The sequence below is a fragment of the Berghia stephanieae genome, chromosome 9 (assembly GCF_034508935.2).
Source record: "Berghia stephanieae isolate SIO BIC M18660-M18661 chromosome 9, UCSD_Bste_1.3, whole genome shotgun sequence".
In the NCBI taxonomy this organism is placed as follows: domain Eukaryota; kingdom Metazoa; phylum Mollusca; class Gastropoda; order Nudibranchia; family Aeolidiidae; genus Berghia; species Berghia stephanieae.
The window spans coordinates 31,812,781-31,828,183 of NC_088368.1; the positions used below are offsets into that span (position 1 = coordinate 31,812,781).

Sequence of the window (15,403 nt, forward strand, 5' to 3'; positions counted from 1 at the left end):
AAAAAGGTGAAACAAAGGGGGATTGGTTCAAATAGGAAACAGATGTAGATTCCAAGAGCACACAATCAAAATACATAGTTTGAGATCATTAAAAGTCTCATCCAGACACAAACACAGGTCCCCACTAAGAGGAACACTCAAATGTTTACAAATAATAATATAATATGTAAACAAAACACAATACAGTGCATAAAGGAGATGATTTACAAGACAAAAATTATCATCTCCCAAAACTCTAAAACTATATATTTGACTGTTTCCCTCCCAGCTAGTGTATCCGGCCAGGGCCAGGACAAAACCAAGTAATCTCATCCCAAGGCAAATACAGAAAGCATGTTGGCAAAAATATATAGGGGTACAGTATACACAGTTAGTGCCCCCCCCCCCCCCTGTCCACTATGGGGGGTCAGGAACTCCAACCAGTATTCTGTCCTAAACCGACAAAATATACGTATATCGATTGAAATATACATATATCGATTGAAATATACGTATATCGATTGAAATATACGTATATCGATTGAAATATACGTATATCGATTGAAATATACGTATATCGATTGAAATACGTATATCGATTGAAATATACGTATATCGATTGAAATATACGTATATCGATTGAAATATACATATATCGATTGAAATATACGTATATCGATTGATAAAGTTATAATCTAACTTTAACTCGTCAAAAAGATTCAAATCTGAGATTTCCTTACATTTTATTTTGGCCAAAAATGAAAAAAAAAGGTGTATTGTCAGTATACCAAAGAATATGGAATTAACTTATTATTTGTGACCAGGACAGAGCTGCCAATACGATAAAAGGTGTTAGATAGCTTGTCAAAAAAATCTATCTTTGTAGTCAACACTCTTATGAAATAATCAAGTGTTTTTGTGGGCAAGAAATTTCAATTTCAATAACTTTAATCTGAATTGTTTTGGATCTCTGAAATTTTCAAAGTAAGGAAATATGGTATCAACTAAATCGTTTATGGTATTAAACAATAACCGTTGATATGGTGGTCAATATAATGGAAAATGTACAGAATGAGACACCAGAATTAATTAAATGTAAAAAATTCTACAACTTTTGAGGAGTCTTCGTATCGTGGCTAAGAAAAAGGGTAGGGACAAGTACTACGTTTACTTTTTTCACGTCAGTTGACAGCTCTGCTAGGGAACAAACAAATAATTTAGTCGATGGAATTTCAGAATTCCTTTATAACCGTCAAATCAGACCAAGAAAAAATTCGGTTACTAAGCACACATACATTTTACATACCGTCAATGGGGTTAACTTTGACTTAAGGGGAAACATTACATCTTTTGTTTTGGACCAATTAGAATAATATCTAGTTTTGTGGCAATTATCCAATTTGATGAAAAGATAAGTCTTTTAGTCCAGAAAATAACTGCTACAAAACTGAGATTACTCGGAATGCTCTAAATTTTCAGCGGTAACGTTTCCCCTTGAGGCAAAATGACCTACTGTGACGGTATTCATCAGGCAATAATAATGTATGTAGTTCAAAAGTGTGTTCCTAAGATGTTGACGTATGGTCTTAGGCTTTCAACACGACCTACAGGGGAATCTGCATAACATCGACACTCTTAAAGTCAACATCTGTTGTTGGTCCCAAGTTTTCTGTTCTTTATCTTTAAGTGTGTACCACTGATAATGGATAAAGTCAACTTTGCTTAAAGACAAACAATCTTTCTGGTCCAGCCGTATTGGCTATATCAGGATTCCACTGCACAAATAACAACAACAACAACAACAACAACAACAACAACAACAATCTATAAAAAGAGCCAAGTAAAATGGAAGACGATGGAAATAGATTTCAGTCTACAAATGCCAAACCTGAACCCTCAGCATTGTGTTCCTAGTCAAGGCACTTGACAAACATAGCTACAGCATATAGACCGTGATGAATATTGTAAGATTGCTTGTACAAAACGGTATCTTTTACGGCATAAAATGGAATTTTGATGCCATATGGCCTCTTAGGGGGATGAGTAAAGCATTTACAAGCGAATTGATCATGGTTTAACAGTGAAAATATGCCTTATAAATGTGCCTGTAAAATATCTATAGAGACAAAACTTATCACAGCCATTGCAGTGTTGTTAAATTCAAATATTAACAGTAAGGAACAATAAATAATTTCCATCATAAAAGATCTGGTGTAGAGCCGCCTAGATAAGGCCTCAGGTTATCCACTGATGATTTGAACAGTTTGCATGGAATGGTCTCTCTGTTCAGTCTTTTGTAGGCCTCGTACCGATGACATCCGCCAAAGGAATAGAAGTAGTCTCCCCCCTCTCGGCCTTTGATCCACATGATATCAATGGGAGGAACTTGAGTCTCTGTATCTGGATTCTGGCAACAAATTGAAGAATAATTTTTTAAATGAAAATCAACTGAATTTTTTTTCATTAAGTAAATTTTCTCATAAACACAGACGTGCACAAACAAACAAACAAAACAAAACAAACAAAAAGAGAAGAACATCTAGGTGAGTTGCTAATTCATGAGTGCCTTTGTGATATGATACTCATCTTCAACTGTTGGTCACTGGTTTGAGCCACACTCAAGATGGTCCACAGTTGAGTACTTGAGTCCTCTTGACACATATTCTCTCTCTGTACTCAGCATCAGATGTAAAATAAGTACCCGCTCTGTGTTGTCTCTGTTGAAACAAAAAATTATACCTACCTACTGTCAAGACTGTTTGACTAGGGATTCCTTGAGTTTGAGTAAATTTATTGGATATTACGATTTACAAACATCAAATTTTTATTTGTACTACAATGATAATGAATTCTTTTTCCAAAGGAAAATTTGGTCGTACAAAAACTAAATGGGAAGCAAATGCTTTCAGTATAGTGCACATAATATGTGGTCTAGTGGTATGACACTCGCTTTCGGATCAGAAGGTCCTGGGTTCGAGCCTCGCACTCGCGCATAGTTGAGTCTTTGGAAAAGGCTCTTTACTCACATTCTCTCACCGTATTCAGGTGTAAAATGACTACCTGGCCGTTAACAGCGGTGTCTTTGTCCAAAAAATTGTAATATCGCCTAAAAATGTTAAATGTTGCTGTTGACCAGGGACCCCTTGTAAAGCGCTTTGAGCACATTTAGTGGATATTGCGCTATATAAAGCTCAATTATTAATTATTATTAATATTTCAAATATAAACACGAAGGACAGAAATAAAATAAAAACAAAACAATACATTCACACAAAATTTAAAAAAAAACAAAAAAAAACAAAAAAAGAATGAAAAATTAAGTAGAGCAGTCCACACACAGGCAAGATTGCCTCTGTCTGTCAATGGTTCAGTCAAAATTATGATTAAAATTATTACCCCTTTGTCCATTCTGAGCTGGGTCTCTTAAATATTGTGGAAAGTAATATATTATACATACTAGAGTCATATTCACAGTAGTTGTAACTGTCCTTTTAATAATATAGAAGCTGGGATAAATTTAGGAATTATGCGCCTTACTTATTCTTAAAATGCAGATAGTCTTGGCTCGAATCAAAATTCAGTTCCAATCTTTTTCTATCCTCACTACCCACGCAACAATTGGGTTGCTGGATCTGAATGAATTAGATCTTGGCAACAGATTTAGGTTACAGGGAAAAATAAGAATAATTTATGAAAATCATTCCACAAGAATGCTATACTCAAAGAAGAACAAAAAAAAAAAAAATATCCCACCTGTAAAGTTTCCATCAAAGATGAGACCTTCCCCTCATCAAGGACAGACGGGAATGGCCGTATCAAAACTTTCATGGGAACATTGTGTACTTCTGTGATATTTGCTGTGTGAACTGACAGACTTTCAGGCAATGACTTCATCAAATTGTTGTTTGAAGATTTTGCATTAAGTTCTTCTCCAGAACCTGAGTGAATTTCAGAAGACATATTTTTATCACTTAATAGTGCAGAGCTTTGTTGATGAGGCAAATGTTTTGAGTGAGGAGATAGAAAATCAAATTTCTTGCAAGAAGCAGGATAGGTTTGGTAAGTTCTGAGGATTCGTGAGGAGTTTTTGATGAGGCATGGAGAGTTGAGAAGACCGTCTACCTCCGATAAAACAAGAACTTGTAAAGTGAGAAGAGTTTTTCTCAAATGTCCATGTGACCTGTTAAATAAAAACAAATAAAAATCATGATACTTTGAAACATTGTTATGCTGCTATAGTTGGAACTTTAACACAATTGGCAGGCTTGTTTGTGGTGGTGGTTGTAGCAGTAGTAGTAGTAGTAGTAGTAGTAGTAGTAGTAGTGATGATGATGTGGTGGTGGTGGTTATAGTAGTAGTGGTAGTGATGATGTGGTGATGGTGGTTATTGTAGTAGCGGTAGTGAAGTTATGATGGTGGTTGTAGTAGTAGTGATTGTAGAGGGTATCCTCGGAACAATTTGACCACACCAGAATTTGACGGACGTTGCCCGTAACCCAGATTTTTTTGCTCCTGGCCGGATTTTTTTCCGGGTGTATTGTGTACCCGGAGTTTTGGCATCCCTGTATATATATATATATATATATATATATATATATATATTATATATATATATATATATATATATATATATATATATATATATATATATATATATATATATATTAATTAATTTGTTCTCATCTCATGTTTTTACACATTCTCCAACAAAGTTGTTTTGTCCAGAATTCTTGAGTCTTCAGGGAGGTCGTTTAGAGGTGTCTGGGAGGAATATTGTTGTGTCTTGTCAGTTGTTTCTGGAAACAACATTGGCGCCAACTGACAAGGCAAAACAACATTCTCTAAACGACCTCCCTGATGACTCCAGGAATTCTGGATGAAACAACGTTGTTGGAGAATGTGTAAAAAACGAGGTGAGAACAAATAAATCAATAATTTGCTCCAAGAAACTGTCAAGTACTCTACGTGGTTCCAGCTAACTCCCCTCAATCATATATATATATATTACATATTCATATATTACTGGGGAAAGCCTAACAGTAACTAAACTTGAACTTATTATCAAAGTTGGTGATAATGGAAGTCCGCTTTAGTGGTAGGTTTTTCTAAACATTACCATTTTCGTTGCCATTTTCAGCCATTCCATTAAAAAGAAAATAATTGAGATATTTGGAATCCATAATAAATGCAAGGCAGAAACAGCATATTCATAAATTATATGATATACATTGGAAAGTGAAATTCCTTCGAATCCGTGCTTTCCTCAGCCAGACACACTTGTCTATTATTATCATCACCATAATGGTTATCATAATTTTTTTTTTTGGTATTTATTGTCATAATAATAATAATATGCAATAATAAAAACATCTAACAAATGACAACTCACTAACATTAAATTGAAAGTAGGTAATGGTCTATTGTTTGGAATCCTTTAATTAAATTCAAAAAGTGAGTTGATTAATATTGAGAGATATTATTTTTAACCCTTGCCCTTATACGGGTACAGTAGAACAGCATTCCTTTCAAGACTGATACACACGCACACACACGTGAGAGAGACTGAGAGATAGACAGATAGATAGAAAAATTATATATATATTATATATATATATATATATATATATATATATATACAGAGAGAGAGAGAGAGAGAGAGAGAGAGAGAGAGAGAGAGAGAGAGAAGAGAGAGAGAAGAGAGAGAGAGAGAGAGAGAGAGAGAGAGAGAGAGAGAGAGAGAGAAGAGAGAGAACACACGCACAGATACTCCGACACACGAACACACACGTGTGTACGTGTGTGTAGAGAGAGAGAGAGAGAGAGAGAGAGAGAGAGAGAGAGAGAGAGAGAGAGAGAGAGAGAGAGAGAGAGAGAGATGTGAATATAAGGAGATTTTAAACTTTCACTAATCTATCAAGATTTTGTTCTAGGGCGGCTATGTGGTCTAGTGGAATGACACTCGCTTTCGGATCGGAAGGTCCTGGGTTCGAACCTCGCTCGGCGCATAGTTGAGTCCTTGGAGAAGGCTTTTTACTCACATTCTCTCACCGTACTCAGGTGTAAAATGAGTACCTGGCTATTAACAGCATTGTCTCTGTCGTAATATCGCCTACAAGGCGTCATGTCCCGACCTATATTATGTTAAATGTTGCTGTTGGCCAGGGAGATCCCTTGTAAAGCGCTTTGAGCACGTTTAGTGGATATGGCGCTATACAAAAGATCAATTTATTTAATTTAATTTAAGATTTTGTTCTAGAGTAAAAAAAAATATTATACTTAGAGATAGAATATTGGCAAATTGAATAAATAAACGCCTGACAAAAGACCCGAGGTGAAAATACAAAATGAAAGAGATGCTAGACCGAGGAGCTTACGGAATTTCTTCCTATCTATACATTTTATTAATTTATGTCAGTTTAATTAGGAAGGAGACTGAATAGGCCCCCAACAAACTTTCACTTTCGCCTGTCCAAAGACCAAGTCACATAAACTACTCATTGATATTGATAGTGATAGCTATGGGAAACATATGTTTATCATTGCAATTTACCTGCTTAGCATGTTGTTAGGCTAATTAACACGATCTCTCATGGCTGTGGATATTTTGTGATCAGTTTTTAGACAACAAAAGGGTAGTCTACTTGCACAACTGTAAACGAATTCTAATAAAAACGATTATTGTTTACATATTTATGTACTCAGTCAGTCAGTCCATTGACTCAATCCAAAACACGTCAAAGGGAATCTACTCTTGCCAACATAGATCCCGAACCCCCCAGAACAACTGAAAACAAAGTGTCAACTTCTTTGGTTTGCTTTACATTACATCTATTATTATCTCTCTTTCCTATTTTGATATTGCGGCCAGTTTTTATTTTAGGCTAAAGATTATTGTGAGCTAATTCAAGGATAATTAATCTTTTTATATTTTTATCCAGAGAGACTTTCTGACTCAAGACAAGTCCTCAGCCGAAGAGGACCAAAAAGCAGCAGAGTGTGTGCAGTGTGGTTGAGGAACAAAACAACAAACCCAACTCACCATGACTGAACCATTTTCATCAGGCTCTGATGAGAGACAGGATGCGTGTGGATCTCGAACAGAAACAATACAAGAGTGCCCTGTTGAAAACAACAACGTAGTAAGTTGTACTTTATATAAATTATAAGAATGTCAAAGTAAAGTCAATGATTCCATTTCCATGATGTTGAGTGACGCGTCTAAAGTCTCTACTATAACTATAACTCTGTCTAATTCAAATTTGCATTCGAAGTCAAGTTCTCTAAATCTAAAATCTAAAACTAAAAGGCATATTGAATATTGCTGTCGTATTAACCAGGGCTCCATACAGGACAGGCATGTCTGTGATTATTGTGATAATGATCTGATCTGATAATAATGATTGGTGACAAATGTCAAAAGTGACACAAGACCTATTGAATTGTGGTCTTGGATAAGTAGATGGGTGAAGTAGTTGGGGCAAAGGGCTAGGTATGGATTTTAAAAATCCGTTATAAGTGTCTAGGGTAAAAGTAACCACAGCCATATTTATCAGATGCCATTATAATTTTCCGGCCCAATATACTCTCTGGAAGTAGAATTCATTCAACACCATTTGGACAAAAAGAGAATGTAGTCTGTATATATAGATGAATGGTTCATCTTTCTTTAGAATCATTTTATTTTTTATTTTTAGAATCACTTGTTAGATCATGTCAATTGAAGAGATCCATACCAATAATATCGTTATGACAGTGAACAAAGGTTTTTGCATACCGAGATAGTTGTCATTAGGATTTACTGAGTTAAGATATTATGTCAGGTTAGAGTAAAATGGTACCCCCCTCTGCCAAGGGCTAATTTATTTACATAATATTTCTTCTCTGTCTAGCCACCAGTGTTACAATTAAGATTGAATCAACCCAAAACAGGAAACAAGGTGAAGTGGACAACAGACACAGTGGACAATGAATTTATGGGAAAGAAAAAATCTAAATGTAAGACTTTAATTTGATGCAATTTTCCTCATCTCACCCCCAATTCCCTCTCTTCCTCAATTTACATTTGACATATATAATGTTTGTATTTCTGTATTATTATTAATAGTGAATGGGTGAATAGAATCTTATCGTACCTTGTTAGGTCTTGTGATCTCCTGCAGGCTTTCAATCAAATATCTCTGTATCAGTCCTGAGCTGTTATTTCCAGCTTTTGCCAAGTCCCACGCCCTTGCTGTATAGTAGTTCAAACTAAAACATTGCACTATTCATAGCCAGTAATTGCTGGGTGGGATCTTTTGACCTCCCATAGTGGACAGGGAGGTCACTTGCTTTGTCTTCTATCTTGTGTTATTGTAATTTAAAAAAAAAAAGAGAGTTAGGATTCTAAATCGTTGTGTACAACCCTTGAGAGAATTTGTAAATATGGATTTTAGCTCTATATTGTATAAAATAACAACAACAACAAAATAAAAATGAATTGCTAAAATTGCTTGAATTTCATTTGATTTTTAATGACTAAATTGATAACAAAATATTGTCTATGTAAACAAAGGCAACAGAGTCCTTTGATCAGCTTTTTACCCTTTTTTAAATGCTTTTCAAACTCTTGACTAAACCAATATATTATTTCCATACAGGTTGTTGTATCTTTGAAAAGCAGAAAGTCTTTGGAGAGTCTTCCTCATCAGAGGACGAGGGTGACAATGGTGGATGCACGTCTCATTGTAAAGGCCACAAGAAGAAATGTTACAGGAAGGCACCTCCGCACAATCACAACAACGGGGACGACCACCACAGTCATGACCACCATCAAGACGGGGAAGGTTCTGTAGCAGGTAATTGAGTCGTTATTTGATAAATAATACAAAGCTTAAAAATCACAGACAGGAATGAATTCAAAAGCTTAAAAAGAAAATAAAAATAAATCAAACAAGCAAAACTTGTTTGTATAATGAAAATCTCTAAAACTTCTGAGATATCAATAGATATGTTCACAGTGCTTTATAAGAGGTTTGAGTCAATAGCAAAACACTGAACATGCAGGATGAGACTTGGATTGGAACTTTTGTAAGGCTGTTACACAATTTTTGTTTTGTTTTGTTTTGACAGAACAGGTTTATCATGTTACACCAGAGAAATAGACAACCATTTGTCATAGTGAGTTGTTTATATTTTTGGTTTGTGTTTTTAAAATTTTACTTCATTCATTCATAAATTTGTAATTTTTTTTTTTTCAGCTTCAAATGACTCAAAAAGTGTATGATGATGACCTATGATGGAAAAACAGTCGTGGAGATTTATGTACATAGATGTAGAAAATATTGTCATATTTATTTGTGAGACTGAATGTAATTGATTATAATTAGGGTATTTAAACTTTAGAAAATAACTCATTTCTTATAGCTGAGAAACTCTCCACCTCAAAAATAAAAACAACTTCCATTTTGTGTTAAAATGACATACTCTCCACCTCATTTATAACAAACTAGCATTTCACTAGCCGTCATCCTTACCAAATTTCCTTAAGCACTTAATCCATTATTACGTACGATATCTATAAAATGAACAAGTTTTCACAGTCCCAAGGAGCTTTTTATATAAAATTTGGAGAGTAATAAATTGTTGATTTATATGAAAGCTTTTAAGATTTCTCTCAAATTGACACAAATTTCTAGACTATAGACATTGTGTTTATTTGTGTTTTCTTCCGCTTACAGAATTTTCTGTTATGTCTTTCAACTATTTTTTTTTTTTTGCATTGGTATCAAAATTTGGCCTTATTTTCCACGAGGAGGGATGGGACATGTCTTGATGAGTCAAAAATGTTCTGTGACTTGTAACAAGATTCTAACATTTTGTCCGTGAGGAAATCTTTTATTTTATGATTAACTCACTCAATCCTAGAGATTTTTGCTTCTTTTCAAAATTGGAAGAAATGCATTAAAATGAGCATTGCATAGATAGTTTTATTCAACTATCATTGACATGCAAAAACTAAAAATATTAGCTTTGATACTATACCTATAATTTGTCTCAGAAAAATGTAATAAATAGGCATGGGGTAAAAGTAACCCGGGTAAACTACGGATATAGTCGGTGTTAAGGTTGAGTGAGTTAAAGGATACTTTACTTTAAATGAATGTTTTTTTTTCTCAGACTTAAGATTTTTTACGATTTAAAATTTTGCCTCAATTATTTATCATGGGATAAATTTGAATTGAAGAATATAAGAAAAAATAATATTTGTATGACCGTGTGAATTTACTGTGCTCTACTTATGTGAAATATCCCTTTTTTTAAAGGTGTCTGTGATCCTATAGTGTTACAAATATTGAACTCGAAATTGTTCTAATTTTGTTTAGGGTTGTGTACATTTAAAGTAACAACATACACACTTACACACTGCAGTTTTCATAATTTTTCCATGTTCAATATGCTTTTCCAATGCTTTAAAAAAAATTCCCTTAACAAGCCATGTTTAATCAAATTTTCATTTCAATAAGTACAAGTCAGTGATTAGTTTTATCCACTCTTTTTCCATTAACATTCATTCTTACAATATCTTACAGTTCCTGTACCCGGTAACAATTCACACCGGAGTCCAGGGGAGTAATTGTCTGTGTAAAATGTATTATCATTGTCATTGTCAGAATTACTTGATCTTTGTCACTCATCCAGCCACTGACTGTGTGATTTTGTCACAAGATCAGATTAGATTTTTTTAATGTTTAGATGGTGCAGTAACAATAAGTTCAGCATTTTGGGTGGGATTCCCAACCTCCCATAGTGGGCAGGGAGGTGCTGTGTCTTCTATACCCCTATACATACCTGTTTTCAATTGCTTTCTGTCTTTGTCTTGGAATGAGATTACCGGTACTTAGTTTTGTCAGGACCCTGGCCCGAGTCCTTGGCTGGGAGGGTACAATCGAATGTATAGTTATAATTATAGTTTTGAGAGATGATATCTTTTTCATTGTAAATAATCTCTGTTATATACTGTTATTTTTAACATATGATTTGTAAACATTTGAGTGAATTCCTCTTAGTGGGATCTTGTGTCTGGTGAGACTTTTAGGTGATCTCAAACTAAGTACACTGATAGGTACTCTTGGAATCTATATCCATTCCCGATTTGAACCATTCCTGTTTGTCTTACTTTTTTCTCAAGTCCTTTTAATTGTACATTTAGAATGTTTTTACTATCCAATTTTCTTCCTTTTTACTGGCGCTGATGTGACCTAATGTATTGCAAGCGCCTGCAAAACCTTTCTAAACAAAACAAAACTGGGTGGGGTCTTTTGACCTCCCATGGTAGTTTGGTGAAGTCACTCTTATTGTGTCTTCTATCCCCATATATATATATATATATATATATATATATATATATATATATATATATATATATATATATATATATATATATATATATATATATTATCCTTTTCTTGGTTGATTTCTATCTTTGTCTTGTACTTGTAGTGAGATTACTTGGTTTTGTCCTGTCCCTGGCCGGACTTCTTGGCTGAGGTGGACACTCAGATGTATAGTATTAGTTTTGGGAGTTGAAGTTTTTCCCCTTGTAGTGGTAAATCATCTCTCTGATTGTTATTCTCTTTATTTTTTAATATATTGTACTTTGTACGCCTTTGCTTATGCCTGTATAGAAATATAGGTAATGCCAAAATAGGCACATTTATGAATTGATCGTGAAATCTTCTGTTCCCTATTTGAACCTGTCTCCTTTGTCTTACTTTCTCATTGGTGTATTTAACCTCAGACCTGCATTTTTCCCCCTATCATCTTCCATTTTTGAGGTGCTGGAATGACTGAAAAGTGTTGTAAGCGCTATAAAACTCATAGAAACAAATAAACAAACTAACAAAAAAAAAAAAGAAGCACATTTTTAGATTCTTGAATGTTATAATGGTTCAGTATCAAAATAAGTTCAGCATTATGATGGAAGATTTCAAGTTCAAAGCTTTTTTGCCTTTAATCATGGATTTATCATTTTGCTTTGAACAAAATGAATTTGTTTTTTTTCATTTGCGTCATTAGATTGTATATCAGTTATAATATTATATTTGTAATTATTTATTATTATTTTTTTATGAATTGTAATAAAAGAATACAACATGCCAGTAAATTGATTTCTTACCAAATTGTTTTCAGTTTTCAGTCATAATTTTTTTCTTTTTTTTTTATCCATTCAAGAATTCTTTCAATTAAACACTCTGTCTTTAGGGGTTCCATTCGATCAGTTGTCGGAACGTTTGCTTTATGCACAAAGGGACTGGTATCGATCCTCAGTGCAGTCAGATTTATTTTCTCCGACCCTCTTATCCAATCCAGCAATGATTAGGTCTGTTAAATCTGGTGGAATGTACTTTGTGGTAGACTAGCATCCAATGAAAATGGTAGCAATCGATTGCTATTGTTCGTTTAACATCATAAAAAGTGGGATTAACTACAGCTCCAGGGACCTTATTATTTATTATTATTATCATCATCATCATCATCATCATCATTATTATTATTATTATTATTATTATTATTATTATTATTATTATTATTATTATTATTATTAATATGGCTTATGGGGTCTAACGTGCTTCTGAATTTGTTGTTAACTCACAGCAACAAGGTGAGCCAATAATTTGAAGCCGACAGTGAGACTCAATCCCAGTTTATCCCGCCCCCGGTGAAAGTGTAATTTGTTTCACCAATATGGGCGTTTACCAATGGTGCAGTAATCTGGGTGGGGTTCCTGACCTCCCATAGTGGGCAGGGAGGTATTTACTGCGTCTTCTATCCCCCTATATCTGTTTTCCAACTTGTTTCTGTCTTTGTCTTGGAATGAGATTACTTGGTTTTGTCCTGGTCCTGACCAGATGCCCTGGCTGAGAGGGAAACAGTCAAATAGTTAGTTTTGGGAGATTATATTTTTTTTCCTTGTAAATTATCTCTCTGTTATGCACTGTATTATGTTTTCTTTATATTATATATGATTTGTAAAACATTTGAGTGTGTTCCTCTTAGTGGGGACTTGTGCTTGTGCCTGGATGAGACTTTTAGTGATCTCAAACTAAGTACTTTGATAGTGCGCTCTTGGAATCTATACCTGTTTCTTATTTGAACTAACTCCCCTTTGTCTTACCTTTTCTTGGGTGCTTTAAATGTAATTCTAGAACTTTTTACTATCTCATTTTCTTCCTATTACTGGCGGTGATATGACCTTAATGTGTTGCAAGGTCCGTAAAACCCTTAAAAACAAAAACAAACAAACAATGGTGCAGGAATGACCTGAAAGTGCACAAGCGCATAAAAACTCAAACAAAAAAACAACAAAACAAATGTGTCGTCATGATTTGAGGTGTGGTATTTTATTTTCCATCAATGAAGTTCAATTTTTTCCCCTCTCTCCTCTCAATGCTATCGAATAGGTTCACAGTTCACATTGTAATAGTTATAGTAGTGTATAATATACCTCACTTTTCGCAATGCACGACATAAGCTCTACAGCTATCACGTACATAAATTTATATCACATGATCAGATATTTAGAGTTGCCTCCCCAATTCTGACCTGTACTCAAAAACTTAAAAAAAAAAAGAAGAAAAACAACATCGTGATAGTACAAAAAAAAAACAACAAAAAACTAAGGTTAAAAAAATTGATTACCCTCACATATTTCAATCACTTGTTTACGTAATAACAACTTTATAAAGCCTATGGCCTGTGTTGCGAAAGATGTGTGGTATTATAGGATTATTGTATTCTTGCTTTTTGGAATTCTGGGCATGTCTCAGTAGCAACACGAGCTTACAAGGGGCACAGTGAATTCTGATTGCAAAACGCAAGAGTGCAAAAAATATTTTATTCTATCCCTCAATTGATTTCGATTTAGTCATATTATATCCCAGTGAAAGACATTAAAAAGAGTTTTTAATGATAAAAGCTTGTCCCATTTGCCTTATTTAGATTTAAGTCAAACTTAAAGCTTGGGAGTTTAATGTAATGTTATGTTTTTGTTAACTTATTATCGTTACACATTACTATTAATGGCGAGGGGTAGAATAATATATCCTATGTAAAGAATTTGAGAGGAAAATGTCCTTGTGAGCAAGTCACACAGCGTGGTATAATAATGAGGTAAAATGAACAAATTAAAAGGATGAGGTAACAATGGAATACAATACAATTTTCATGAATATGAAAATAGAATGAAGAGTGATATTGATTGATTAGTAAATAACGATAATAATACTAATAACACATGGACATTTTTGTAGTGTGGGGTTATCTAAGACTGTGACCAAAAATCATTTGTGTCGTGTGTTATAGGAAGACAAAGATAACTATAGAAATAATGACTCAATATAGCTGGTTTTCATTAGTTTTCCTGATTTTAATGTTTGGCAAATTATGATATTGATTGAATGTACGACTAACACTACTGTCACCTAAAATATAGCAGGAGTAATTTCTAAGTCTAATAGATATCGATATAAACAAAAAAATGAATATAAAGCTTCAAAAAAGAAAAAAATACCAAAACACGGAACATTTTGGGCTTAAAACCCTTCTTCAGTCAACAACAAAATACAATGAAAACATAAATACATTACTAAAAACAGTTTAGTTGTGTATTTATGCTTGCATTGTTTTTTTATTATTGGCTGAAGAAGGGTTTTGAGCCCGAAACGGTTTGTGTTTGGTATTTTGTTCTTTTTGAAGCTTTATATTCATTTTTGTTCATTACTTTCTACAGTCCACAGCCTCTAGCAACTTAGTGTCACTTTGTGTAGTATGTAACGGTTGGATACTATTGGTCACATGATATGGTGTAAGGATATACAGCTATAGACATAATCTAAATATTAGAAACGTAAACATTTTTTTATGAGTACCATTTCCTGTGTGCTTTTTGTATCAAACCGTTAATTAACGTAAAGAATATGCCATTTTTTTATTCGTTTCTAATCTACAGTTAGTATTATTAGTAATAATATCTATGGTATTACATACATATTACTGTATGAAATGACTATGTCCTTGCCTGACATACGATATGAAATGACCTTTTTACACATCCTGAAACCTTACTTCATTCTAACGGATGTTCCGAAAGCGTGGATTAGTTTCTGAGAGCGTTGATTTGTTTGGAGAAAAATACGAATGTAGAATATCATGTCTCATTGATTACTTTTCAAAGTACAGATTTGTATCACTTGAAGACGTGTATAGTATAAGTATGACCAGATCTAGAATTTGATATATATAAATACATAAAATACATAAAACCTTAATTCGGTGATAAGAATATTTTCAGACCTGCCAAGTGCACCAATCAAATCTGAATTCATGGGACGATCCTAAGTTACTGAATTATTTTCATTATTATAAGATATAATTTTTTTTTTTGTCA

At 33.8% G+C, this 15,403-nt stretch overlaps 2 protein-coding genes across 4 annotated transcripts; one reads left to right on the plus strand and one right to left on the minus strand.

Moving 5' to 3' along the window:
* Positions 1–705: 705 nt before the first annotated feature.
* Positions 706–6,733, minus strand: LOC144980051 (sulfiredoxin-like). 2 transcript variants are annotated; one of them, XM_078927527.1, is made up of 3 exons: positions 6,530–6,733; positions 3,733–4,159; positions 706–2,386 (listed from the first exon to the last, which is right to left on the minus strand). In XM_078927527.1, the coding sequence occupies exons 1-3, from the start codon at positions 6,538–6,540 to the stop codon at positions 2,177–2,179; spliced, it is 648 nt and encodes a 215-aa protein (XP_078783653.1). In that variant the 5' UTR covers positions 6,541–6,733; the 3' UTR covers positions 706–2,176. The 2 variants fall into 2 exon arrangements, with proteins under 2 accessions (XP_078783653.1, XP_078783654.1); XM_078927528.1 differs by having other exon boundaries at positions 706–2,696; positions 6,530–6,720.
* On the plus strand, positions 6,698–11,343 carry LOC144980052 (uncharacterized). 2 transcript variants are annotated; one of them, XM_078927530.1, is made up of 5 exons: positions 6,698–6,774; positions 6,918–7,118; positions 7,869–7,974; positions 8,616–8,813; positions 9,216–11,343. In XM_078927530.1, the coding sequence occupies exons 2-5, from the start codon at positions 7,020–7,022 to the stop codon at positions 9,239–9,241; spliced, it is 429 nt and encodes a 142-aa protein (XP_078783656.1). In that variant the 5' UTR covers positions 6,698–6,774; positions 6,918–7,019; the 3' UTR covers positions 9,242–11,343. The 2 variants fall into 2 exon arrangements, with proteins under 2 accessions (XP_078783656.1, XP_078783655.1); XM_078927529.1 differs by having other exon boundaries at positions 6,713–6,789.
* The last annotated feature ends 4,060 nt before the right edge of the window (positions 11,344–15,403 follow it).